General features: G+C 38.3%; 1 protein-coding gene across 11 annotated transcripts in view; it reads left to right on the forward strand.

The window, feature by feature from the left end:
- The window catches only part of nrxn1a (neurexin 1a), a 170,320-nt gene that overhangs the window by 11,671 nt on the left and 132,414 nt on the right, over window positions 1–26,235 (forward strand). For 7 of the 11 annotated variants that reach the window (XM_017484124.3, XM_053685086.1, XM_053685089.1 and 4 more), the window contains exons 3-4: window positions 1,622–1,639; window positions 2,885–2,914. The exons of 1 other annotated variant lie outside the window; for it this stretch is intronic. In XM_017484124.3, coding sequence (XP_017339613.1) covers window positions 1,622–1,639; window positions 2,885–2,914 — 48 coding nt within the window. Of the gene's footprint in view, window positions 1–1,621; window positions 1,640–2,884; window positions 2,915–4,600; window positions 4,706–26,235 lie in introns of those variants that run through there. 3 more of the 11 variants (XM_017484125.3, XM_017484129.3, XM_017484132.3) reach the window with 3 other exon arrangements.

Consider the following 26,235-nt stretch of genomic DNA (forward strand, 5'->3'; position numbering starts at 1 on the left):
ATTTACAGTGGCCAGCCCTCATATTTAGTAGCATATTTCCTAAATTTGAATGCATCATTCACTATAAAATGATTATTCATTTGCCAGTGTACAACGATATTCCTATTATTCAAAAAATTCTGTCAAGAGAGGACACAATAGGAGTAGGTCTGCAAAAACATATGCCATCCTGCACTGTAGCACCTAAACAGCTTAATACTTCTTTGTCATTATTTATGCCATGGCACTTTTTATGTTCTTGATTATTCATTCATTCTTCAGCATTTTTGTTCTAGTGGCAGTTTTGGTGCATGCAATTTGTACTTGGTCGAGCGGAGCAGACTATGGCGGTAAGTCTTGGGTCATTGTTCCACTTGAGATGCAAAACAACAGAGGTAGGCCTGGATGCTTTCAAAACAGTATGAGATAGACGTGGCATTTTAGGGAGACTTGGATCACAGGGGCTGCCACAAAACAGGTTGGCCCAAGAGAAGAGTGGTTTGTGTTGAATGAAAGCATGACTGTCTCTATTCTCAAGGTAATGTACTTTTCTTTAGAGAAGGAAAACAGTCAAATATAGTCAGAAAACAGTCATTAATTCTTATGATGACTATATGGAGTAATCCATCACAGTACAGGTACTGTACATTTTATTATTACTGACCTAACTGACCAGTTTTGTTTTCTCTCAGTAGGTGTATGCTGCATCACCTGAGTTCTTTATTTAACAGTTGCATGGCTTATGACTAAGCAAATGAATCTCTCGAAATCATTTCGAAATGTACTGCCTTTAAGATGAAAGATTTGATTTCAATACCTTTTATTAAATTGATCTTGAATAAACACGAGTTACTTCATATAACCTGATTTCAGTTTATCACGCGTTAAAGCTGCACTTACAGTGAGAGGGTACAACTTTTTGAATTAATTCAGAAATATTAGGAGCTAATCATCACACATTGATCACTCTCATTTTGCTTTCAGGTATTTAACTTCTTGCATGTTTGTGCATGCTCTCCGAAATATTACAGTTTCAATACATTTTTAACTGGCATTAGAAACACTCATTCACTAAGATCTTTTAGTAAAATTCTTTCAACCAGGAAGACTTATTTCAGATTAGTCATGTGTTTGTTTTGATTTAGATTGAATTTCCACATTTATATTAAAATGCAAAGTGTCCTTGGTGTGAAAGCAGTGCATGTTCTGTTATTATTTGCACGTGGTGCAAAGAACACACTCTGTACCACTGATGGGGCCCAGCTGCTGAGGGGAGGAAGTATGGGAATAGCAAAAAAGAAATAACAGGAAGAAGCGAGAGTGTTTCAACAGACAAACTCAAATTGGGCAAGCGATGAAAAAAAAAATCTCTCCCTGGTTGAATGTTCATCAAGTTCAATAAACTAATGACAGTTATGAGTCTAGACCTTATTGAAAGCTAGAAACGGATATTGGATACTTCAAGGAAATGAGACCCTGTGGTTTATCATCCATGGCAGCATTTGTTTTTGGCTTAGGCATTTGCACAGGATGATAAGACGCATGTAGCTTTGGTAGTCCTCAAGGTTGGGCCACCTTCTAGCCTGCATGCCTCTTAATCAATGTCTTCCTCTTTCTCTCCACGCCTCGGCCGGTCCTCCAGAAGAGGTCTACGTTGGAGGTGGGTACACCTACACACTTCTATTCTCTTTTCATTCTCAAGTCCCCTTTGCCATATACTTCTCTCTATTCCCATATTTCAAACTGTTCTTCCTGAAATATGCTGAATGAAATGTTTGATCAATATGGGGGCTCAAGGACGGTAAGTGAATTCAAAGTTTGCCTGTTGGTTGGGACCGGAGCCATCTCTGAGGTTACTTAGAAGGTAAAAGGTATAAACATTTCCTTCCATCTTTAGCTTGATGTCCATTGCTTAATGTTGGTGTTGGTCAGAATGCCCAGGGATTGGCCTCTGTCCTTTGTCTTCTAACATTTGAGGGGGAGATTTGAGGAATTTAGTATGTCCAAATTCCACCAACCAAAAAAAGCTTCCTGCTTCTGTATTCAGAGGCTCTGTTTTTGCCTCTTCCAGTAGCTCTCAAACAGATTTACACTCATTAATGCATGCAACTGAAAATGTACACAGAAATTCAAAGCTAGCAAAATGCTGTCAATTTTCCTAAAAGTGTATCATGTGCTTCAGGGACAGAGGGTAAGTACTGGGACAAATCATATTTTATATTCCCGGCTGGTGGTCCAAACACTCCGTTTAGAGTCTAGACAGGTAAAATATGTGCTCTATTGTAATTCATTCCTTTGAAGGTTTTGAATCTTTTATGTATGTAGGAAAGGGCACAATTTACAGGTGATATTTTGTGAAAGATGAAATGGGAACTGCTGGTTTTCATTTCAGACATAAAATATTTGTTGACTGCTAGATTCATGTTTTTATTTTGCTGAACTAAAACATCATTTGAGATTTATTATATTACTGTGTATAACACATAATAGGAATGTTTAGGTCCTATTTAAGTATGTATGAATATCTTCAGGTGTCTAGTCATGATAATATTACTATTTGTCAAAATTATATAATCAAATTTCTGGGAAGGGTTGACTAGCTGGAGGGAATGGTTGATCTATGACATCAATAAAATGATTCTTTTATAGCTTTGTCCCTTTCAAATGTGACAGATAAAGCATCACAACCGTTGGGTTGAGGAAATGCTTTTTCTTTTTTTAAACCTTCCCAACACACCCACTCTCCTCCTCACCTCCTTCCCCTCTCTTTCCCTGAAATTGTAACACACCCTGGGCCTTGCAGCACAGGCATCATGCTTTCACAGGATGCCTGCATGTCAATGTGACAGAAAGCTTCCACATGATCCCGTTCTCTGTGCTGACTGTGCTCTTGTCTTCCCTTAAGGTCTTGCGCACCTGATGATGGGCGACCAAGGTATGAGTTTTATTCCTTTATCCCCCCTTTTTGCTGCCATTACCCACCCTTTCCTCCATCCTTCCTGTGCCTCTCTCTCTCGCACTTTGTGCTGATTTCTCCTCACATCGTGTCACTGCTGGTAGGGATTTACTGGGCCTGCTTTCTTTCCGGCTTGGCACTGACTCAATGGATGGTTTGGTCTTTTCAATTTATTTATTAATTTATCTCTTTTAAATCCTCTACTGTGGTATTTCTTTCAGTTTATTATTATTTTTTTTCTGTTTCAGTCATCTGCAACTGATTGCTATCCCATTGTTGCTTGCCAACCTCATTTTCATAACGTGAGAAAAATAATGCTTTGAACACGTTGGTTGGGCTGGAGATTGAAGAACATCTCTCGAGGGTTTGTTTGTTCTTTATGAATGTGCTAGCATGTATTCTCAAGATGCGAAGCAGGAAAGCATTAGCTCTCTGTTCAATATTCATGCTTTCCCTCCATCTCTCGCGCCATCATGTCTCGGCATGTTCCTCATCTGGAAGCTTCCGTCTCTTCTGCCTGCCTCCTCTCCTGTGCCCTTAATGCATGGAGCTAGGACAAACGTTAACCTTTCATATCCTTTCTCTGAATCGTACATAAGTTCGTGACTCTTACAGTTGCTTCTTTCCTCTCCTTTGTATCGCCCCTGTGTCTCTCTGGAATTTCTCTTCACGGAACCATTATGTCAATATCCTAGGTAAAAGTAAAGGTACATAATGTTTTTTTCCCCCATAATATATTTCATGGTATGATTAGCTCTTGCTCTAAGCTTTCCATGTATATTCCTTTATACATGCATCTAGACTTTATGTTTTTTTTCTGGGTATTCTGAGTTGCTCTGATTTATTGTGTGATGTGTGATGTCGTGACAGTATGCCCAGTGGGCTGGAAGGTAGGTGTGTACTGCTGTGGAAATGTTTATGCCTGGATGCACGGGAAAATGCAAAATGGGTATTCACTCAGCTTCATGTTAGGTGTCTTGTTGAATAAGGAATATTATAAGAATATTATAATAAACACAACTGACACACCAGCAAGAGAAGCATGTTTAAGCAGGGTACATCCAACACACTAAATGGCAGCTTATACAGCTATTGTACTAAAACACTTTAGACATTCTATTATATATTTTCTAGTGAATATTCAAATGAGATTATCTTTACAGATTTACTAAATGTCACCAAATAATAAAGATGGTGATAACGTATACTAATGATATACTTTATACAAATTAATGTATGCACTATTTTATTTTCTACGTATAATAATAATAATAATAATAATAATAATACTAATAATACTCATTGACAATTTAGTGTAAATAATGCATTAAAATTATAAATGAAACCTTCAATCATATGCACACTGAAATACATACAGCATCATTGTTTTCTCTTCTCATGAACAGGTAAGGGTTTTACTCCACTAAAGATTTTCATGTAATTTATTAGATTTTTATAGAACTTTCACCAACCTTTTATGACCCCAAAAGGATTTACATGACGTTTATTTAGTGGTGCTATTTTTATCATGTGATAATGAACTGCCATTTTGAAGAGCGTGTTCCTGCTGAGGTAAGTCACCACATTACTGACCCTGCCGCTCACTGTTTTTCCACTGTGGGTGCTCTCGTCAGAGCCACTGCATGCTAGACCTCACTGCCTTTTACTCAGCAATAGGGCACAACACACACATGCTCACAAAAAGGCTAAATCCCAACTATGTCATATATATGGATGTGAGAGAGTAAAATGCCATGCCTGGTGGAGCAGGTAGGTGCACTTTATGTCTTTTATTTGAGCTTCGCTGCTCCTGCGTTTTGGTGGCTAATACAGAGTTCATGGTCTTTTAGACTTTATGTTCAGGCCACCAGTCTGTCTTCAGTGTGCTACTGCCCATGGGTGATGTAGGGTCTAAAAATAAAGCTTCCCTTAAAGCATCTGAATGCAGTTGTGGTGGTGAAATTTAGCTAATTCTATTTTCCAAGATTTTTCTAGAAGATTGGTGTTCATCTGTGTGTAAAATGGAATGAAATGGTGCATGTTAGTCGACCCTGCTAGCTGGGTATGAAGTCATTCAGCCTTCAATTGAATGGAATTGAATTGTAGTTATTTAATTGCGTTTTCTTTCCTTACATTTTATTTTATTTACTTATTTTATTGATGTAATTACATTTATGTGTACTGAAGATATAGAGTTGGAGTCAACTGGTTCAACTATTTCTGGGGTAGCATTTCTTTCATTACATACGTTTTATCATGTATCCTAATGAAAATCCTACAATGACACCCCAGCCAATAATATACCAATAAATAAATAGGCAAAATTATGCCAATAATTTATTACTAGTTTAAATGTAATTAACTACGGCATAATACAAACAAAAATATCCTCAATCTTAGTTTTTACCTTCAGCTAAACTGAACCCCAAATCCAAATCCACAAGGAAATGATCCAAATGGCCGGAGTGGTAGAAAATATCTGTTTTATTAGTTATGCCTGGGATAACCAAGCATCCACAAAACTACATCTACTAGTAGAGTGTATAGATGTTAAAGAAAGCTTTGTTCTAATTGGATAAATTCTTCTGATTTTGTATGTGTGTCATCTTAGCATTGATAATGAAAGTTTTGGCTGGCTTAAGCGTGATTTCACAAAGAAAAAAATGTAACTGGAATTTCACAAATGTTCAGATAATGAGTGTCTATTTGAATTTTACCCAAACACAAATCTGAATCTCTGTTTTTCACTGTGCTGAGTTAGTACAAATACAAGGGAGGTCATTTTTGCAGCATACGCTGTAGTTATGATTTACTGCTATTGCACTACAGAGCCAGATCTGGGTGACTCAGAGGTATACTCTAAACAGGCTTAAGAGGGTCATCTTTTAGTGTTCTTGCTTCTAGCCAGAGAAGTGATCTTCCAGTTTGTGTGAGCAGGTCACCTTCAATAATCGGCTTAAGTGTCTGCCCTCTGCCCCTGAATTCATAAACATTCAGATTTATGCATCACTAGGTGAATAAAACTACAAATTTCCATTAAAATATGCAGCAAGCAGCATTGGTGAAGTGTGTGTCTGACAGATTGAGCTTGTCTGCTCAATGCAGCTTGTATTTCCATCGTTCTTATGTTAACTTGCTCAGGGGTAGATGAAAGATGTGTCGTAACTTGGGTGGCATGTAGAGGGTTGGCGCCGCTAATTGCTGCCATTGCAGATGAAGTGGCTCTGAAGCTGTAACTCTGCTCAAGGCACTGTATGGTTCACAGATGTGATGGCACTGTCTTCACAGCAGAATACGTTAAGAGTAATTGACATTGCACTGGCAACATATTTGGTATTTATAGCAAATCCTCAGGATTGTACCCTTTGTGCCTGTGTAAATGAGAAGTGCTACTAAAAAGGTTTTCGTTCTCTAAAGGTTCTCATTTGTGTTCCTGCTGTTGTCTTATAGATGACATTTCTGTTTTCTATTCCAAATAATGATACATTTTGCATTGTGAATCTATTTTCTGGGGGTGTAGCTTTCCAGATGTGGTCCTGACCCAGATGTCCATGATTACTAAAGGGAGGAAAAGAAACCTGGTGTGACGTGTCGATCAATACGTATTTAAAATCCCATTATGTCTGCCATTGCACCGTGGATACCTCGTTAATGTAATTACAAAGGCAAAATGGCCTCTTAAATTACTGCAACACCAAGCCCTTGCTGACTTTCCAATGTCAGATCCATTCACATGTGACTGATGTCATCAAGAGGTGGTGAAGTGCTTTTAAATTTAAAGTGTGGCCTTGATTTTTCTTTTAATGGCAAGGAAACAAATAGTTTAGTTTATATAAGAAAATGTGGAGAGCACTGTACTGGTATCTTGGCTGCTAATATAAAGCAGCCTTATATTCCTGAATAGCATGACCTTAGCTAGACCTGTAATTCAAACCTTTACTGTACATAGAGTTTGAAAAAGTGCTGATTGAACATTTTTAAATCTAATTGTAGCATACTCTTTACAAGGTCACAAGTTCCATTTAAAAAGCTAATTTTTTGCAGGGCATTGCGGGTTACAGCTATTCATCAATCACATATCCACTACCTCGTCCAACCTTCATTATTCACTGCTCATTCACAGGAAAGTTCAGAGAAGGAGATCTAAAGGTGGTCATTCATGTTAAACAGTGCAAGATCATACACAGTGCAAAAGAGAAAGTATGGCAGTACACAAAATGCAAAAAAACACCATTTTAACAAACTGTAACTTTTGTAAAGTGCAGTGACGCAAAAGGATGTAGATGCAGTAGCGTTATAACTTACAGTCTATGTGTTACCAGATAGGCATGGCATTTCACAATTTTTTAAGAAATCCTGAGTCTAGAGGGCACACGGTGGTTTAGTGGTTAGCACGTTCACCTCGCACCTCCAGGGTTGGGGGTTCGATTCTGGCTGTGCCCCTGTGGGTGTATGTTTGCATGTTCTCCCCGTGCTGTGGGGGTTTCCTCCATGTACTCCTTCCCCAGTCCAAAGATAGGCTGATTGGTGTGTCCGTAGTGTGTGTATGTGATTGTGCCCTGTGATGGGTTGGCACCCTGTTCAGGGTGAACCCTGCCTTGTGTCCAATTCTCCCTGGGATAGGCTCCAGGTTCCCTGCAACCCTGTAGGATAAGCGGTATAGAAAATGGATGTATCCTGAGTCTATTGTGTCATATATTGCCAATTTTGGAAGTTCATTCTCCAAAACCACTCAGCACTAGACCTTATTTCAAATTGTATACCTTTTATTATGCATAGCTACAAATGGAATCCATCTGACTGATATTTCACATGAAAATCTATTGTGATGCTGATGCCACAAAATGGTTTGACAAACCATTATTTTGTGATTGATAGGACACAATATCAGAAGCTCTTTCTCCTGACAGTCACTGGGAGTGGACAAGCAGCTGTTAAACTGTTGTCGAGGTTCTATCTTGACTGTCAGTGGCACACTTATTGGGTGTGGTCTCTGTAACACCCAGACTGAGTCATAGTTTGAAAAATGGATGAGCAAAATGGTATAATATTTTTCATTATAAAACATAGGGATAAAAGCCATATGTGAACACGTTTCTCAGGTTGAACAGATACAAATATAGGTTTGAATAGGAGATGCAATATTGTTTTTTGTTTGTTTGTTTGTTTGTTTGTTTGGTTGATTTTTCTAAGATTTTCTCTTAGTTTTTTTTTCTAGTGATTCCAAGAAAGTTTATCAGAAAGGCAATGTCATATACAGGACATCCAAGACTAGAGGTGTTTACTAGGACAGGGATTAGGCTACTAGTTTGTTTATATTTTTGGAAATGGAACCAATTATATTTGTTAGACAATATTGCAAGCAGGAACAACAAAACGATTGTCCCTAACACATCTCTAGTTGAGATAATAATGAACTATTGTGATGAAGTTGAGATTGAGGAACTGTCAGAACCAGAAAGCACCCTCCATTCTGACAGTACTGACATTTCTACATTCGGGATTTTTAATCAAACATAAAATCAGTTTAAGGCCTCACACACTTGGGTTTAAAGCTGAATACAGAGTTGTTTAGAGCACTAAACAGATACAAATAAAGAGAGTGGCATTTCATTATAATATAACATATCACAAATATATCACAATGAGCCTAAGGCATTGGCTGAATGGCTGACTTGGCATAGAATGGCTGATTTATTGTTCTTTTAGAGCAACGTCTAATGTAGCAGAGACCTTATTTCTTTGTATTTGTTCCCTTTTTTGACCCCATCAAGGCAGCAGCCAGACAGTCTTCCAAGAACCAGGCAGCAAATGGATGAAAATAGTTTCACTATTACCCTTTATCTTGCTCTGATCAGTGTTAATGAAAAGATTTTCTCATTAAATACCCATAATCAAATTAAAAAGTAATCAGCTGATGTCATTCAGAGCTTTTTTGGATCAGGGTTCTCATTTGGATAGATGTAATGATTTCCTAATAGGTCAGACTGGCCGCCGTGAGGTACTTTGGCTCTTAAATGCCATTATGCCGATCCCATTTTTAATGTATTAATGAAATTTGAATTCAGCACTGACATCAACAGCCCATTAGGGCAAATGTGAATGAGTTGCATTTTTGTTCATGTTGATATCAAAAAATAATATCAAATAGAAAGTTTGACGTCTCTCAGAATAAGATCATGTTTTATATGGCGCATTATGCTATGTTTTGCCACTAGAATGGTTTATTTCCTTCTGATAAGAAATTCTGGACTATTTCATTGCATATGTAGAGTTTTCCAGTAAATATTATTCAATAACTTTGCATATGCCGATGTATGCATTCTTTTACTGCCTTAAATAGGACAGTGAAAACGAAGGAGCTAATTGTCTAGAGTGATATTTTTGCTGCCAGTATTTTTCCACCAGGTCAGGCTATCTTGAGACACCCTTCAGACTTGGGTATGCTCAAATTCAAGACTGCTCGAGTGTCATTACCAGTGTTCACAAATACTCAGTAATTTCACTGTCAGAATGCAAATAACAGGGTATGTAGTATTTATTGAACTAACACCCGTCAAGAGAATGGTCAGACAGGTGATAGACAGTGCAAAACTCATAATCCAGTGAACAAGCAAGTAATCAGTGCACAATAAAATGAAACTCATGAAATAAAAAAGCCCAGGAATGCACAAGGAGGTAATGGCTGGCAACAAATGGGCCTGCAACTCTGTGAAGTGTGGGCAAAAACTGATTAGACATGATTGAAGTTCAAAATGAGCTGTGGATCCAGATCCAGCACTAGTCATTGGAGCTATACACCTCCAACACCTCCTCTGCGTGTAAATACAATTCCAACAAGGTGTTGATAGCATAGATCTGCCTACCATCCCCATAAAGTCAGGTCATATTGACATATCTCAAATCCTCTTAGAGATTGAGGCCTTCATCCTAGAAGAAGTAAAATCTGGAAGATATGTGAGATGTCATGTAATTTACTCTTCTTACCACTCCAGAAGGACCCATACACCAAATCAAATCTGAATAAAAACTGGGTCTCATGTTCCCTTAAATCTGCACCATTGCTCTTTCTTCCAATTTCATAGCCATGTCGTCATATCCCAGATCATAGTGTATTTTTATTTTACATATTTTTTTTAGCTGGTGACAGGTTTTTGCAGAAGAATCTGTATGAGTACACTACAGACCGAAGTCTAGCATTACTAACATTGTAAAAATCTATTTTCTCTACATATAATAGACAGTAATAAGTTTAGGGCTTGACTAAATATCTGCAGCAATAATGTACTAATTTTACTTTTTATATTGCATTTAAAATACAATTTTACTGCAGCGCAAATTATATACACCAATTTCTCATATTCAGATGTTTCTGCATGTTTGATAAACTGAATTAGGTGTGTTAAATTATTCATTCATTCATTCATTCATTCATCTTTGGTAGCTGTTTTATCCTGGTGGATCCAAGGCTTCTCCTGGGCTCAAGGCAGGAACTCAGCCTGAATGGTCCATTGCAGGGCATCATGTGTACACATTCGCACATTCATTCACACTTAGAGACAGTTTAATATAGACAATCCAACTACTGGCATATTTTTGGATGAGGGAGGAAACACGAGAAGCCAGAAAAAAACACAGGGAGAACATGGACAGAAACTCTACATAGATACTCACATATTAAATTGGGAGTATGTGAGTTTGTAAATAATTAAAAATGAGTCAATATATATATATATATATATATATATATATATATATATATATATATATATATATATATATATATATATATATATATATATATGTGTGTGTGTGTGTGTGTGTGTGTGTGTGTGTGTGTGTGTATAAAATACCAACTGAATATTTAGTTCTTTCACTGTACAGATAAATATGTGTTGACTGTTGGCAAACTATATATATCATAGTTAAAAGATGCCTTAAACAATAATGTGCTTCTCATACCTTTGGCCTGTAGTGAACATTTTCACAGCACAGGGTTGGCCTGGAGATGAGAAACAGCTCCTTCTGCCACTTCAGATTGGAGTAGTTCTATCTTCTACCACCAGAGAGAGAGGGGGAAGGGACCGGGATGCTGTAATAGTGGGGCAGAAGTGAAGCACATCTTGAGATTTTGAAAGGCTTCCTCTGCTGCTTTTGTCCACGATAACCTATGTCTGCATCCGTGGTGGCTCAGCTGAACTGAAAGGCTGTGAAAACTTAAGGAAAAATTCTTCAAAGCTCCTTGACTTATCACCTCTACCACATGTTTTTATATTTCCACTCCCATTGAACTGAGCACATAACCAGTGAAGAAACTGGTGGTTTGATGGAAAATGTATTTTCTGGTAGAGGTATTTTAAGATTGATTCGACATGCACAATAAGTTCTTGCAGAAAATGTGAACTTTAACATCCTGGCACATCCTGAAAATAGTTATAAGCAAATGCTGGAAACATTGCAGAGGAATTAGCCAGTCCATAAGTACAGCATTATCCACTCATTTCCTTCTGGATGTGACTCATACTATATGTACACGACTCTAAAAATCATGTTTAGTGAAGCATATACATCCCTGTTTGAAGCTTCAGATATAATGTGTATTCTTCAACGACTTTATTTTTTTTTTAATGCTGCAGTGGGCAGACTCATACAGTATATATTAGAGTGGTGCCAACCAGCAGACCAAAAGCAGTCAGAGAGATTTTGGGAAGGAAGCAGTAAAACCTTCTATAAGGGTGGGGTATTTGACAGGGATTTTACGCTTAATTGTGGATGGTGGACTTTATATAGACATAGTGTAGACAAACAAAAAAGGCAACATTGGGGCTAAAATATTTCAGAAAAAAACAGACTATTGTGGACTATACACTTTTTTAACCAAGTGAGACCAATTAGATGGGTAAAGTGAGTAATAGTGAAGCTCCCATGGTTCTGACATCCAGTGTGGATGGTCACTGGAGGATGGAAGGTGTATGGAGATTTTTTACGTTCCCAATTTGTCTAATTCCTGAATGATCTTTAGATGATGGCTGGTATTACCTGCAGTATGAGATGGTTTGATATCACCAACGTTTGATCTCTGAACCTTCTGAGGTGTAGCTTGAAGCTTCTTTCTAACATTGCATAATTTGTTGAACTTTTGCACTTAGAAGCTATTGTTAGGTTGAAGCCTCTTCCCAGAATTGATTCAGTTCATCTCCCAGACAGACCCAAAGTGTGCTTATGGTCCAAATATTCTACATCAGTAGTTCTTTGACCTACCGGTTCTGCCATATGATACGATGTGCAATTGAGCTGTGGATTTAGCTTTTTGTTAAAAGTTTCAATTCAGGACAATCTGAAAAAATACAAAATTACTGGCAATTCAATGATCAATACAAAGCAGACACAGTCATGACCCAAGTATTATACACAGAGAATAAAATGTTGAATCAATGCATTGCAGTAGCTGTGATGGAGAACTGTATCTTAGGCGGCCAAACGATGAGTAGACCAGCATCAAAACAACACCTTATTTTAGCTTACGCGTCTGTTTCAATTTCAGCATGAGTAAGTCTGACCTTGGTTATTCTATATCAGCATAAATAAATCTCTCTTGAGTAGGGCAGGTGATATCACATTGCCTTGTCATTTGTCTTCCTAGAATAAAGCTTGTTATCAGCCAAATTTGAGGGATTATTTTCACATTATTTATTGTTTTAGAACAAGAAACAATGCGATACTGTCATTCATTGTTCTTTTGGCCGGTAGAGTTTTAGAGTTAATATTTAATGGATACTTTATTAATAAACACAAAATTAATAATTAAATAAAAATAAATAAATAAAGTAAAATAAATAAATACATGTAAATAAAGTCACACACAGACAAATAACACATCCACAAAAACATATAAATACAATCCATTTAAAGTCTTTTTTAATGCACATAGAAGTGATGATGATGGATTGTCTGTTTATATCTGTAAACAAGCATACGGAATGTTGATCAATATTTTTCACATCATGATTACCTGATTCTGGTAAAAAAAAAAAAAAAAAGTGGATTGTGGGAGTCATATACTCGAGCATATGCAGTTATACTGTAGGTGCTCTTTGAGTGCCATATGTAAAGTTGAAATACATGCTGAGAAGTGATCTCAACTCGTTGCACATGAAGGCTTTGAGATGAAAACTCAAAGAAAAAGATTATTCTAGAGAGTGAGATTGACAGGTCATGGAATTGTAAATATGGCACATTTGCATTCTGTATAAGGCACAAATTAATTCAACTTGAGTCTTTGAGTGTTTCTTTGCACAACTGCAGTGAAAATAATTCATATTTAAATCACTTTCTTAGCTACTTTTGATAAAGGTGACATTTGTCTTGCAGAGTGAATGAGGGAGTGTCCCTATGGGGTACTGAACTCTGCCAATTCTCCATTCTTCATGACCTGCCAAATATGTAGCGGTCAGCGCCACTCTGTACCCCTGGGGCACTTTGGTGCTCATTAATCTCCAGCTTGCTGTCCCGAAGGGAACAGAGAAATTGTTTAATAGAAGACACTGTGAGATTATTATTCTCTCTATTTGACATTTATGAGGCCATTTTTGTCTTTTGACCTTTATTCAGATATTTATATTCAGGCCTATATCATAGACCTGATTCTCATAATGCAGACATTTTTTTAATATAGATATTTGTTGAACTATATTCAGTTACTTTCTCTTACTGGTGCTATTTTCTACAATACATATCCAAAGATTTTAAGATTAGATTAGATCAGTGAGAAATTATAGTCAGCTAGGTGAGGTTTAAACTAACTTTGATGCACCCTATTACAGTGTTCCTTTAAAGGAAAAAACAAAGAAAGAAAAACAAAGTGCATTCTCTTCACCTTTGCTGTTTTTCTTTCCTCAGCATTTACATAATTGGTTTGCTAATTACACTCTAATGATATAATAGTTGCCACTCCAGATGTCAACTCTAGAAATAAGCTGCCATTTACATTTCTGGCAGTCTGATAAACTTATCATAATTTAAATAAGTATTGCCTAATGCATATCTGCATGTAATTGATTTTAGGACAAGGACTGGCTGCTGTTAACCCCTTATTAAAATGGAAAGCTGTTTGTCATTAAATCCCTGGCATGGCAATTAAGCTTGTGCTCTAGCAGTAAAACCGACATTTAGAGCTTTTTGTGAGTTGTTCTGCACTAGAACGGGACTGTTTCAATCTGACTTCATGTTCTGCCCAGTGCTTGCTACACTAATGGATCATTTAAGTCAACAAATTAATTCTGTCAGAGCCACTTAAAATCTGGAAGTCCCCCAGTCTCTGACAGGAAAGCAGCAAAGGCATTTAGCGGAATAAAAGTAAAAGAAATAAAGAAACTAATGGTAGTCAGTTGAATTTTAAAAAATGAAGAACCAGACCTAATTGTTTCTGGTATTTTCTGACATTTTAAGTGGCATGTAGGTTTGCATAAGCTGTCGTGCATGACACAGATACCTCATGAAAAATCCCAGTCTTAAATTTGTTTAATCTGAGTGTGTGTCAAGACCTCTCAGAATATATAGCCAATCATGTCTTTATCATGAAGCAGTGGATGGGCAAACTGCCACTCTGGCTATGGGTCTGATCATATGTCTCGTTTGGAGAGGGTCACTAAATCAGGTTGACTAGTGCTCAGACACTTTGGACAGGGATAATTTGTGCTCATTCTGTTCTCAAGAAACTGTGCCAGAAACCATTAGCTGTAAATCACCAGTAGAGACAGGTGCATACTAAGTAAATAGCAAGAATAGCTAACATAAAACACACACTGTGTGTTGTGATTGGAGATGGAAAGGCAGTGGTGTTTTCAGTGACTTCGCTGGCAATTTCCCCTGAAAAATAAACAAAAGGTTAATTAATTGGAATGGTTTTTAATTAATTTAGTCATTTTTTATACTCTGATCTATTTATACTCCATGTCAATTTATTGTATATTTAAACTCAAATCTGTTTCATATGTTTGCAGTTGTTAATAAATGTGTGAGATGAAGTCACCTATGGTGTGTTAGGTTGAAAATCCATGTTAACCCATTTGGGGTAATGCATGTAATTGCATGACAATTGCAACCTTGCGACAGCTTCCTGATCCAGCCATGAGAATGATTTCAGTATGTTCTTTTCTCAAAAGCATTCTTAAAGGCTATCTGAAAAAAATTATAGACATATAATCTCTCTCTGTCTCTGTCTCTGTCTCTCTCTCTCTCGCTCTCTCTCTCTCTCATGGTCCATCAGTATTCACCTTGAACTTTCCACTCTTTCCCGACTGCCAGATGTTACCTCTCTGTCCTTTTGCCCTTTCGGCCAAAAATGTGCTTACAGCGCATATAACATATTACTGATAATACAATTTGTTTCTGAGATTATTTATGTAATGGTTTGGCAGAGCACTTCAGTGCAAATTTTCAATTTGGAATCTTTTTTTTTTTTAGGGAGAAGAACCGCCGTTACTAAGCAAAGCTAAAATGTAATAAAAGTGAACAGCTGAGATTTTATCAAACCTTTCTTTTCCATTAGCTGAACTTCCATGTGTTCGTTGTATCACCATATGTTGAAGAGGTTAGATTTTCTAGTTATGTTAACTGTATTTATTCCTTTTCTTGATTGAGTATATTAATTTAGACATAATTTCTGTGGTATTTAATCTTTCTTCCTTATAAACAACTTTTTAATCAGGCTATTCTCCCCTTGAATCTTCAGTATATCACAGTTCATGCCTATTAAAATGGAAGGCAGAGATTGGATGAGTGAATCTACTTTCTTTCACAAGGTTTCCGGTGATTCATATCCATGTCATTGGTACAGTATATATTAATGAACTGGAGAGATGACATGTTAGCTCTTTAACTTGGGTGAAAATGAGTTCTCTCTCATTCTCTCTCTCTCTCTCTCTCTCACTCTCTCTCCTTCCCTCTTCATGATAAGTGGAAGCAATGTGCTCAAGTGGAGAAAAGGCTCAGGAATAAATTTAGATTCCTACAACCTGTTAAATTGGAAACATGGAAATTGGATAGTTTATTGAATCCTGAGCAGTTTAATAATAAGAATGATAATTGGCGGCTTTAACATGTTTGTCAACAGGAACTATACATTTTATAGCAGACTGGGCTATGAATGTATTTTGACTTTCAACATGTTTTAAATGACCGACACTTGACATAAATTTGGTCACTGTTCTGAATTCAATTAATGTCTGATTGGTAATTTAATTAATGATAATGAGTCTTTATTGGTCACATATACATATGCACAGTGAAATTCTTTTCTTCGCATGTCAGGAGGTTGGGGTCAGAGCGCAGGGTCAGCCATGATACAGCGCCCCTGGAGCAGAGAGGGTTAAGGGCCTTGCTCAAGGGCCACACAGTGGCAGCTTGGCAGCGCTGGGACTTGAACCCCGGACCTTCCGATCATTAACCCAGAGCCTTAACTGCCAAGCTCACCCCTGTCACATAACAGCTATGAACTGAGGGGCTAGCACATGCTTTGTATTGGCCAGTCATCATGACATTTAAATTGTATTTTATATATGAACATTCTATTTAACGCCATTATTCTCTGTTTCCAAAATTCAAAACTGGTATAACATTTACCACATTTATTGCACAATTTCTTGCATGTTATGCGCTTCTGTGAGTTTGTAAACATTGTTTTTTGTCTATAATTGAGATCTCTTTGTGAAACACTCACTTGTTTATCTTTGCAGCTCAAACTCTGTATTGAGACAGTTGGAGGACTCTGAAAGACAATTATTACATAATTATTCAACAATTATAGGCCTTTTTTTTTTTTTTTTAGCTGTAATGCATATGGATTATAAAAAGCATGCAGTTAAACAGTTAGTGTTTGCACTTTGAACCTGACTATGACTTGTTAAATAGTGTTGCATCAGCATTTTGTTTTTTTAGGCAGGATTAGTAATTTTGGTCTTTTGGATTCGATATATACAGTGGTCCTGGTCATTATTATTAAGTTTAAGTTTGGTGCCTATAGTGTCACAAATTTCACACAGTGACAGTTTTAGGCATCAGAATAAACCAGGCAGATAAGTCAGACAGGGGACCAGACAAGTGAGACATAAAAGCTGCTCTACTCTGCAGTCTGGGTTGAAGGGTAGTGGGAGCAGACTTTCCCTCCCTAAAGTGACAACTATAGCAATGACAAGATTCTCTGCAGTATTTTTTTCCTCTCTCCATCCATTAAAAAAATAAATAATCAACTAAACATTTCTGAAACCTGAGCGCTCCCTCTGAGTGCTCTTCTTTTCAAGTCACTGCAAGTGAGGGACTGTAAACATCTGTCAAAATTGCAATGCTTGTTAAATCTTTTATATCTCAAATGGTTGCAGACGGTCATGATCCTGCACTCTACTCATTAATGCAATTATAGACATTTGCAGTTGGGAGTGGCGCTTGTACTGGATGTAGAACAGCAAAAAACATACCCTTCAGGGTTGTCAAAGAGGTCTGCACCTTCTCTGCTGATACAGCGGAATTGTAAATGTGTTCTGGCTTCTGTTTGCTGGGAATGGAGCTTTAATCCTGCTCTTTTTCCTCCTCTGAATAAATGTTCATACTGGTCCAACATTACCCGTGTAGAATTTTGCATTGGGGATGGGGGGTGGCGGGGATCAGTTTGGTGTCTGGGTTAATTTATCTTCTGCAATGGATTTGGTTCGACTTGGATTTAACTAAATTGAAAGTGGAAAGCGATGGCAGGGGTGTGGAGGGGAAGAGGCTGAGATAAGAAGAAGGGGGGAATCTGTTAAGGTACCACTGTTAGACTGCTGACATACTCTTGCTGTGGAACTGGGATATTGCAGTCATTCCTCACTGCCACGACAGTTGCATGAGCCAAAGGATGGAGAGCAGAGATGCCAGCGTTCTGGGCCATTAGGGACTTGGGCAACCGCTGAGCCTAGGGGAAGGAACACTACACCCAGACACAGCCAGCAGCCAAAACAGTGAGTGAATATATATGTGTGTGTGCATGCAGTGGTATGTGACTTTCAGGATGGCTGTCCACTACAGTGCACGTGTACACAACTGATAAATATATAATGGTTTTGTAATTGACTTACCTTCACCTTGGGACAGTAGATGCACCAGAATGGTTGAGCGGGAGGGCACCGACCTCTTCATTGCCTTTCTTTAACAGCCACAGATGTAATCCAAGGCTTTCGGTTGTTTTCTTGCCTTGCTGCCTTCACTGGCTTTGTTGTATTAGTGTAGAGCTGGAAGCTCATTTCCAGGCTCAAATGGCTTTTGTGAGTGGCAGGGTTGCAGGAGGCAGGACCTGACTGAAAGGCCTGTCAGCCACATTAATAATGGAGGACTAGGGCTGCTCAAATGAAGCTGCTGAGGAAAAAAAAAATCAATGAGTAAAAAGATTGGTGAAAGCTGCCCTGTAAGAAGCAGGGGTTCAGTCTCCATTTTATCCATCCTTGCTATTTTGAGTTGGGGTCTTATGGTGGTGTTAGGGAGACCCTAGTGAAAGACAGGCACAGCACTTAAGGAGGGTTAGTAAATAATTCACCTTGGCCTGTGACCAGTGATTGTAGTCATCATCTCCTCAAGACACCTTGCCCTGATACAAATCTGGAGGAAATGTTAGTAGATATATACCACAGGTAGAGCACATCCAGGACAACTCCTGGCATATGAACAAGGGCTTTCTGAGTGCTCCTGAAGCCCGAAACTCTCAAAGTCCTCATCTTTTTCTTTTTTCATTCTCCAGGTGCATTATTTGATTTTCTTCTCTCATTGCCAAGCAGTGAAAAGAAAAAGAAAAAAAAAAACACTGAGTCACCAGCTTCTTCTTGGTCAAGGATCTCAGCGTCCTTTTCACTCTGAAGGTGAATCATGAGTTTTGTGCAGTGATGCATAGAGACATGTTTGTGTTATTTTTCATGAATTGACTGCTCGTGTCAGCAGGAGGGAGTGCTCTGTGTTTCTGTGCACATGGAAATGGAGTTTGCCAGAAGTCCCTGGCTCTTTGCCTTTGTTTCCAAGACAATAGTGCCTGACAAGAATTTTCTCGCATGAAAATGATGACGGCCGTGATAAATTCTCTCAAAATGGCTGCCTCTTCATCATTTAGTCCTACCTCAGACAATTTTCTCATTTTATGCAGCTGGTGTTCTTGTAGGAAAAAAAGCACTGTTCATCAAATAAGAATAGGGAATGGCGGTGGGCAGGAAAAAAAGCAGAGGTTTTGTTATCAAATTGATCATTATAAGCTTTATCTCACTTGCAGTGTGGCGGGGAAAACAAACGGTGCTGTCAGCCATCGCACATCACCCATAACTCCTTGTCCTTTTCGCTCCATAAACAGTTGTTCTACCCGCGTCGACCTTGGCGAGAGAGATAAATAAGTGGAATTAATTTGTTGCTGGGGCGACAGGAAGGCGTAACGAAGAGCGTTACCTGTTATTAATATCCAGCTGCCTGTAGCTGCGCCCTGAGGACCGCAGGCACTCAGAGACGAGGTCAGGAGAGAGAGAAAGATGGGTTAGAGCCTTGGGCAGCCTGCTAGGGAGACTTCCTCTCCAGGAAGCACCTGGGTGAAGGACAAATGATCTGCCAAATAGATGTGGAATTGGACTTGTAGCAGATAGATATGCCATAGGCCCTGATTGTACCAGGTCCATAGATGGCATGCAGTCAGACAGCAGTTCATTTAAAAATGTTTAGGATTACCGCTGATTTTTTTGATACACAGGTCTGTTTCTTACAATGAGCAATAAATTAACAGATCTCTACAAACCCAGGTAAGCAGTTGCATAAGCAGTTGCATAGTGTTGTGTAAATGGTGGTTGTGTTTATGGAGGTGGGGCTGACCTCCATAAATATCACCTTTACGTCATGCTGTGATGAGGGAGGCCTCTGCTGATACATTTCAATGCCAGCCAGCTTACAGACCTAGTAATTAGCTTTAATTACCTGCTTTTATAACATGTCATTAAAATTAAGCCTCCTAGTAACCCGTTTACTATTTTATTTCCTCAGGAACAGTAGATGTTTTTGCTCAAAGGACCCACATCAGCAAGAATGTCAGTTTCATTGGTTATTCAGCCTCCGATCAGGTGTACTGTAATAAGTAGGGCGAAAGTGTGTTTGTATCTCCATAATGGAACAGTCCATCACACTTTACAATGTGAAACAGAGCTCGTCAATGAGACTAATTAGTGCAGCTATGATGCCAGTGTCTGTGTGTACACCACACAGTGACCACATTGCCAAACAACGGAGAGGATGAGTGGAGACAGCAATTATATCATCAGACCCGCTTTTCCCTGGAGGAGGTAGAAATCTCCACATATGGTCAGAGGCAGTATTGTTTTGCACATTCATTTCAATGGATCACTTAATGCAGTAATTTGAGAAGAAAGAGCCTGCTTTATGATTGTGGCAGGCAGAGCGATGATTAATTGCCTTCCTTGTCGAAATGTGGAGGAGGCAGCATCTTGTTCACGCTCATATCTGGACCTTATATCCAGTCTGAGAGAGCTCAAGAAGAAAAACAAGAAGGGCTTGTTCAATTTTGCATCAAAACCAAACATTTAAAAAGGGCACAGAACAAAAACAAAAGCATTAACATTAATAGATGCAGTATTTATTGTTTTTTTTTTTTTTCGGCTCACAAACTAATTTATAGGTGGTATAATTTGTAAATGTCAGTAAAAAAAAGGAGGTAAGATTGTTAATAATTCAAACCATTACAAACACATACTTCTCAACCAAGAAACCATTTGTTTAGTGACTATGTGATAAAAGAAAGAGAGATTCACTGCACACCGATCATTTGATATTATTGTTCCTTATCAAATACAAACTCACTGCTTTCCTCAAAATAGGCTTTTTCTTTTAAATAGAGCAAAACACTCAGAAACTGCTATCATGGTCTTAGGAAACCACATGACTCCTGGTCTTTTTCTAGCTGTCCAGTTTCTGTTAACCTGGATTGGTACCAATGTGTTTTTTTTGTTTGCTGTTGTAGCCCATCCAACTCAAGTAAACACTAGAGACTGCGATGCATGAAAATTCCAATAACCAAGCCACTGAGATCACATTCGATGATTGAAGTGAATATATACTTCAGGTCTTTACCTATATCTCTGATTTTATGCGTTGCACTTCTGCTACATACTCTGCTACATGATTGGATAACTGCAGGAATGAGTAAGTGTTCCTATTAAAGTGGTCAGGGATTGTATATATCTATTCTATGATTAATTTTCTTGTGCTACTGATACACAAAAGTAGATTGCGATGAAATGAAATGTTGAACTAAATATTATGGAGCTGGGCCTATTCTCATTTACTGCTGCAAATTTATAATTTACATTATATATTTTTTTCAGGCTTTAAGATGTCCTCTATGAAATAGTAAAATCTGAATTTGCAGCTTGTTGACTCACATCAGCTTGAATGTGTAATAAAATCTAGAGTTTGAAGCTATTTAAGGCATCCGGGGGCTGCGATAATTTGTTCAGGGGAAGGAAGATTCATGTTTAAGAGTGCTAGTGCATTATTCTGGTTTCCTTTTTCATTTCTTTTCCAGAAGCAGAAGATTTCTGAAGGCTTTGCAGTTCAGTGTAGCTGGTCTACAGAGGCATTAATTACCATAGCGCTTAACTTTTTTTTCTCTTCAGTGATTACTCTGAATAAGAGGGTAATTCAGCTGAAATGGTCTCCATGCTGTTTGCACATTAGTTTCTCCACTATTGTTTGTGCATCTGTTTCTTTTGTGAACATTAACACTCATATAATACCTTGTGTGTCACCGTGGACCAATTCCAAACACCCTTGCAATGGATCATTTCACAGCAATACTCTACTATTATTTTGCATCATGTGAATTCACCCTTTTAAGCATGTGTATATTGCCTAATTTAGTAGGAACGTGAAATAAAACTCAGAGGGGTGTTATGTGAACTTGGCCATAAGATAATATTATACTGATGGTCTTCTACCTGTGCACATTTGCATTTATTTTCATGTGTATATGACTTGGAGTGAGAGAAAGCCATAGAAGTGTTTAAGAATTGTGTCCTAGAGATTGTGGCATGTGGCATGGACAGGAAGTACTTTCAGTGTTTGGTGGAGTGATAGGGGTGATAATTTGCATCATATTTTTAGTGGCAAGATTTTTTCTATAAGATTTACTAGTCTATTTTATTTTACTATTTTTTTTTGCTGGGGACATAAAATATCTTTAGTGAAAATGTATTTTAAAACTGGGCGAAAAATAAATGTCACATAAACGGCTGCAGTTACCAAACCACTGCTTGGCTTTCACTTAACCCTCTACTGCATGAATTATTACATTTGCATCAAAACATGTTTTTATGGATTTTTTTTTTACTTGAATTAGCTCTAGTAAGAAAGAATATATTTCAGTTCAAATTGTTGCCATGTGGCAACAATGTGCAGTGGTGGAAAGTATTGGAGATTACAATCCAATTACTTCATTTTCCATACTATAAGTTGCAGAGGTTTTTTTTTTTTTTTTTTTTTTCCAGTTTTTTAGTAAGCATGCAAAAGTTATATCTTCTAGAAAGGAATTATCATTGTAAAAAGTATGTGGATGGTAACTTATTATTCTTTTTGTTATGTCAAAGTTTAAGCCCCCTTTTTACACTTACATAAGAAAATTGTAGTTTTGTAATATTGCCTATCAAAAAATTGGAGATAAATGAATTGTTGCCATATGGTAACACCATGCAGTAAAGGGTTAACATTAATAATCCTATACAGTCGCTGAACTAGCAGAAATTAGTTTTATTGTAGCAGCAGAAAAAAATCAAGCGAAAAATTACAATATTTCATGGTTTGAACATTAAACTAGAGCTATATAATGAAAATTGTAAAGATTTGCTTACAGACATAGCATTTTCAAGAGATGACAGAGGGACTGAGATAGCCTAGCTAAGAGAGAAATTATCATAACAATCAGAAATGTATTTAACAGATTATAAGAAGGTTAGACTGTTACATTCAACCTCAAACCTATAGTTAGTAAGTACTGCAGCAGAGACTACAGCATAGGAAACAATATAGCACTTCTTAAAATGGACAAAAACTAAACTAGACTACATCAATAGTAGTGTCTGAGCTTTTAGACTCAGTAAAAGCAGTAAATCCATTATGTTAAATAGTTTTACTGATATTCCATAATTTTTACTGACTCTAAAACTTCAGAGACTACTACTACGGATATATAATGAGTGGAACAAAGCAATGTATATATTGATTTTTTTTTTCTTTAAGCAGGCTGAATGTAAGGCGGGGCATCTTATACTACTGAGTGGTTTATTGTTCAAGACCTTAAAAATCACAAAAAAAAATATATCAATAGATATTTAAATACATATTACTATTGAATCATTCAGTTAACAGAGTCTAGAAATACCTTCAGTGATTAATTTGTCTACAGAAAGCACTTTATCCTGGTCAGGATCACATTGGATCTGGAGTCTATACAGGGAACACTGGACATGAAGGAATACAATGCAGATTGAACACATGTCAATATCAGGATGTCATGTAAACATTCCTTCACACCTAGGGCCAATTTAGCATAGCCAGTCCGCCTACTGCCATGTTTTCGGTGGGTGGGCGGTGGGGGGGTAGGGGGTGTAGCAAACCAGGGAATCTGGAGGAATTTAGAGAGTATCACAGTGTGAAGGGAGAAATTATCTCAATATATAAAATGGATATTCACATATGCTGCACACCCTTAGGCATAAAAACATCCCAATAGCAAATAAGACTGTAGCAGTGAGGAAGGTAGGAAGGGAGCATAATGCTGTATGAATTCAAGATGGATGCTAGGATGCAGAGGCGAATCAATGAGTGCATGTGTTGATTTCAAAAGCAGCGCTGTGGAGGATTTTAAGATAGATGCGGGTCGTACTGCGTGAGTGACTAAAATGACAGTGGGATGGAGTAGGAGAAAGAGTATGATGCACTGGGTTGCTCGTGTCAGTGAGGGAGCGTGCAAATGAATCAGAACGTGTGTGAATTAATTATAGTGGGTTTGAGATGAAGTGTAAGCATGCTGCTGCTGTGGAGGATGGTAGGATGGATGCTGGTGAGTGAGTGAGTGAGTAATTGACAGCATGATGGAGTGAAGGAGTTCAATATGGTGAAGCATGCTGAGCTCTGTGAGTGTGAGTGAGTGAATGAGTGAATAGGTGACAGAAGCATGAAGCACAAGGTGATGGACTATGCTAAGATGCACGATGCTTGCAGCGTTTTGCGGTCACATCGCCCTCTATTGCCTCTAGAAGGGGTCCCAGGCAGTCCCTGTCGCCTGGCAACCCACTGAAATAGCCCAGGACATGTCACAGGGGGGAGAGGATTACGCTGTAATCAGGTTGCAAGGTCAGAATGAAAGAGAGAGAGAGAGAGAGAGAGAGAGAGAGAGAGAGAGAGGAGGGAAGAGGGAAATTCACCGCAGCAGAATATAGTGTTTCACGCTCCTGGCCCGACTTCATTCATCAAGGTGTCTATTGAATGGGCGAGTGGCCATGAGCAGGAAGGGAAGAAGTGGAGAGAGTGCAGCCAATGTGAAGAGGGCGGGGGGGCATGGAGGAGAGCGGCCCTCAGTGGTAATTGGATGGGGAAAAGGATGCTCTGAGTTGAAATGAGTGCGTAGGGAAGTTTTCTACTCATCCATACCTACCTATCTTTGTAACCCAGCACACAGGGAGGAATTTGTGTGTGGGAGGAGGGTGAAAGACAGACAGTAAGTCATTTGAGGGAGAATTTAATTAAAAACTTCAATCAATTCCATCTTCGGTCAAAATAACAGTTGCATTGAAGCTAATGTCATTTTTTTCCCCCTCCCCTGATGAGATTGGTGTTCTGTAATTAAGATAAATTAGACCAAAATGTGGAGGAGAGAAACAGACCATTCCCATCCTATTTGTTCATTTGTTTAGCTATTATTTTGACTCCGGTCTGTGAATGGGACTAATGAGCTATTGAAATGCGGTTGAGGTGGGGCTGTGGGAGGCAGTCAGGATCTGGGAGGAAATGTGAAGGCAAACGTGGGTTTAAATAATGACGAATCACTGTAGCTGATAGAGCCATAAGATTGCATTTAGTGATGGTGGAGAGAAGAAATAACAGCCTCCTCTTTGGGGAATTGAAAGGGTATAAATAAATCATATTACAAGTGAGGGAGGGAAGACGTCATCGCAGGCAACCCGGCTGAGAAAATGAGAAAGAGAGGAAGAGATGTGGAGTGATATAGAGATGGGTGGTGATAGGAATGGAGGAGAGAGAATGAAAGAGAAAGAGAAGTGACAGCTGCACACTCGCTTGATTGAATAGTTACATGGGTATGCAGATAATGAAGAATACATGCAGACAGGCTGATTAACTGATTAATACTTCATCTGTCATCCACATATATACCCCGTCCCTTATCACAGATAATGTCCGTTCTATCAGTATCTCCACTACTCACTGCACACAATATATAGTGTCTATAGTGTGCTGCTTCACTACTCAGACGTTTTTATAGTATGGACGCAATGTACTGTCCAGACAAAATTGTTAGATGTTAATTAAAGTGGATTAATGTACTCCTAAAGAAAAGCTATGTAAGCAGTATTTGTGCAGGATGTGAAATTGCCCACATACAGCATATGATAAATATTTATAAACACGAGATATAAATACAGGATAAAGTGGTTACTGAAGATGAATGAATAGAAGATGTATTAAGGAATGTAGCTGTTGCAGGTGTCGTGAAAGGAAGTCCAAGCTCTAGTCTCTTGGCCTTAGTATTGTCCTGGTTGAGGGTCCGAATGGCCTGTGGGAAGAAGCTCCTTGTTCTCACTGTGTTGGCCTTTAGTGAGCAGAAGTGCTTCCTTGACTGCAGCCGAGAGAAGAGTCCATTGTTTGGATGGATGGATGGATGGATGGATGGAATTTTAACCCTTTCCTTATCCTAACCCAAAATGCTGGGTTGTTTTTTTTTCTACCCAAACTTTGGGTTATTTTCTCAGTCTTGGGTGGTTTTTGGGTAGTTTTGTGTAACCCAACCGCTGCGTTAGTGGCTGTGTAATTTTCACTGACCGTTGACTCAACGCACCCCTCCCCCACCCCGACACCTCAGCCCAGCTCCTTGGATCAAATCAACTCAGTTTGAATTCGCTTCAGGTGGAGGTACAGTAGCGGTTTACACACGGACAGACAGTTAGATTTATTTGGAGAAACACACTTAGAAAGGATGTGTTAATAGTCTATACACTTTT

Source organism: Ictalurus punctatus, chromosome 13 (assembly GCF_001660625.3).
Source record: "Ictalurus punctatus breed USDA103 chromosome 13, Coco_2.0, whole genome shotgun sequence".
NCBI classification, from domain to species: domain Eukaryota; kingdom Metazoa; phylum Chordata; class Actinopteri; order Siluriformes; family Ictaluridae; genus Ictalurus; species Ictalurus punctatus.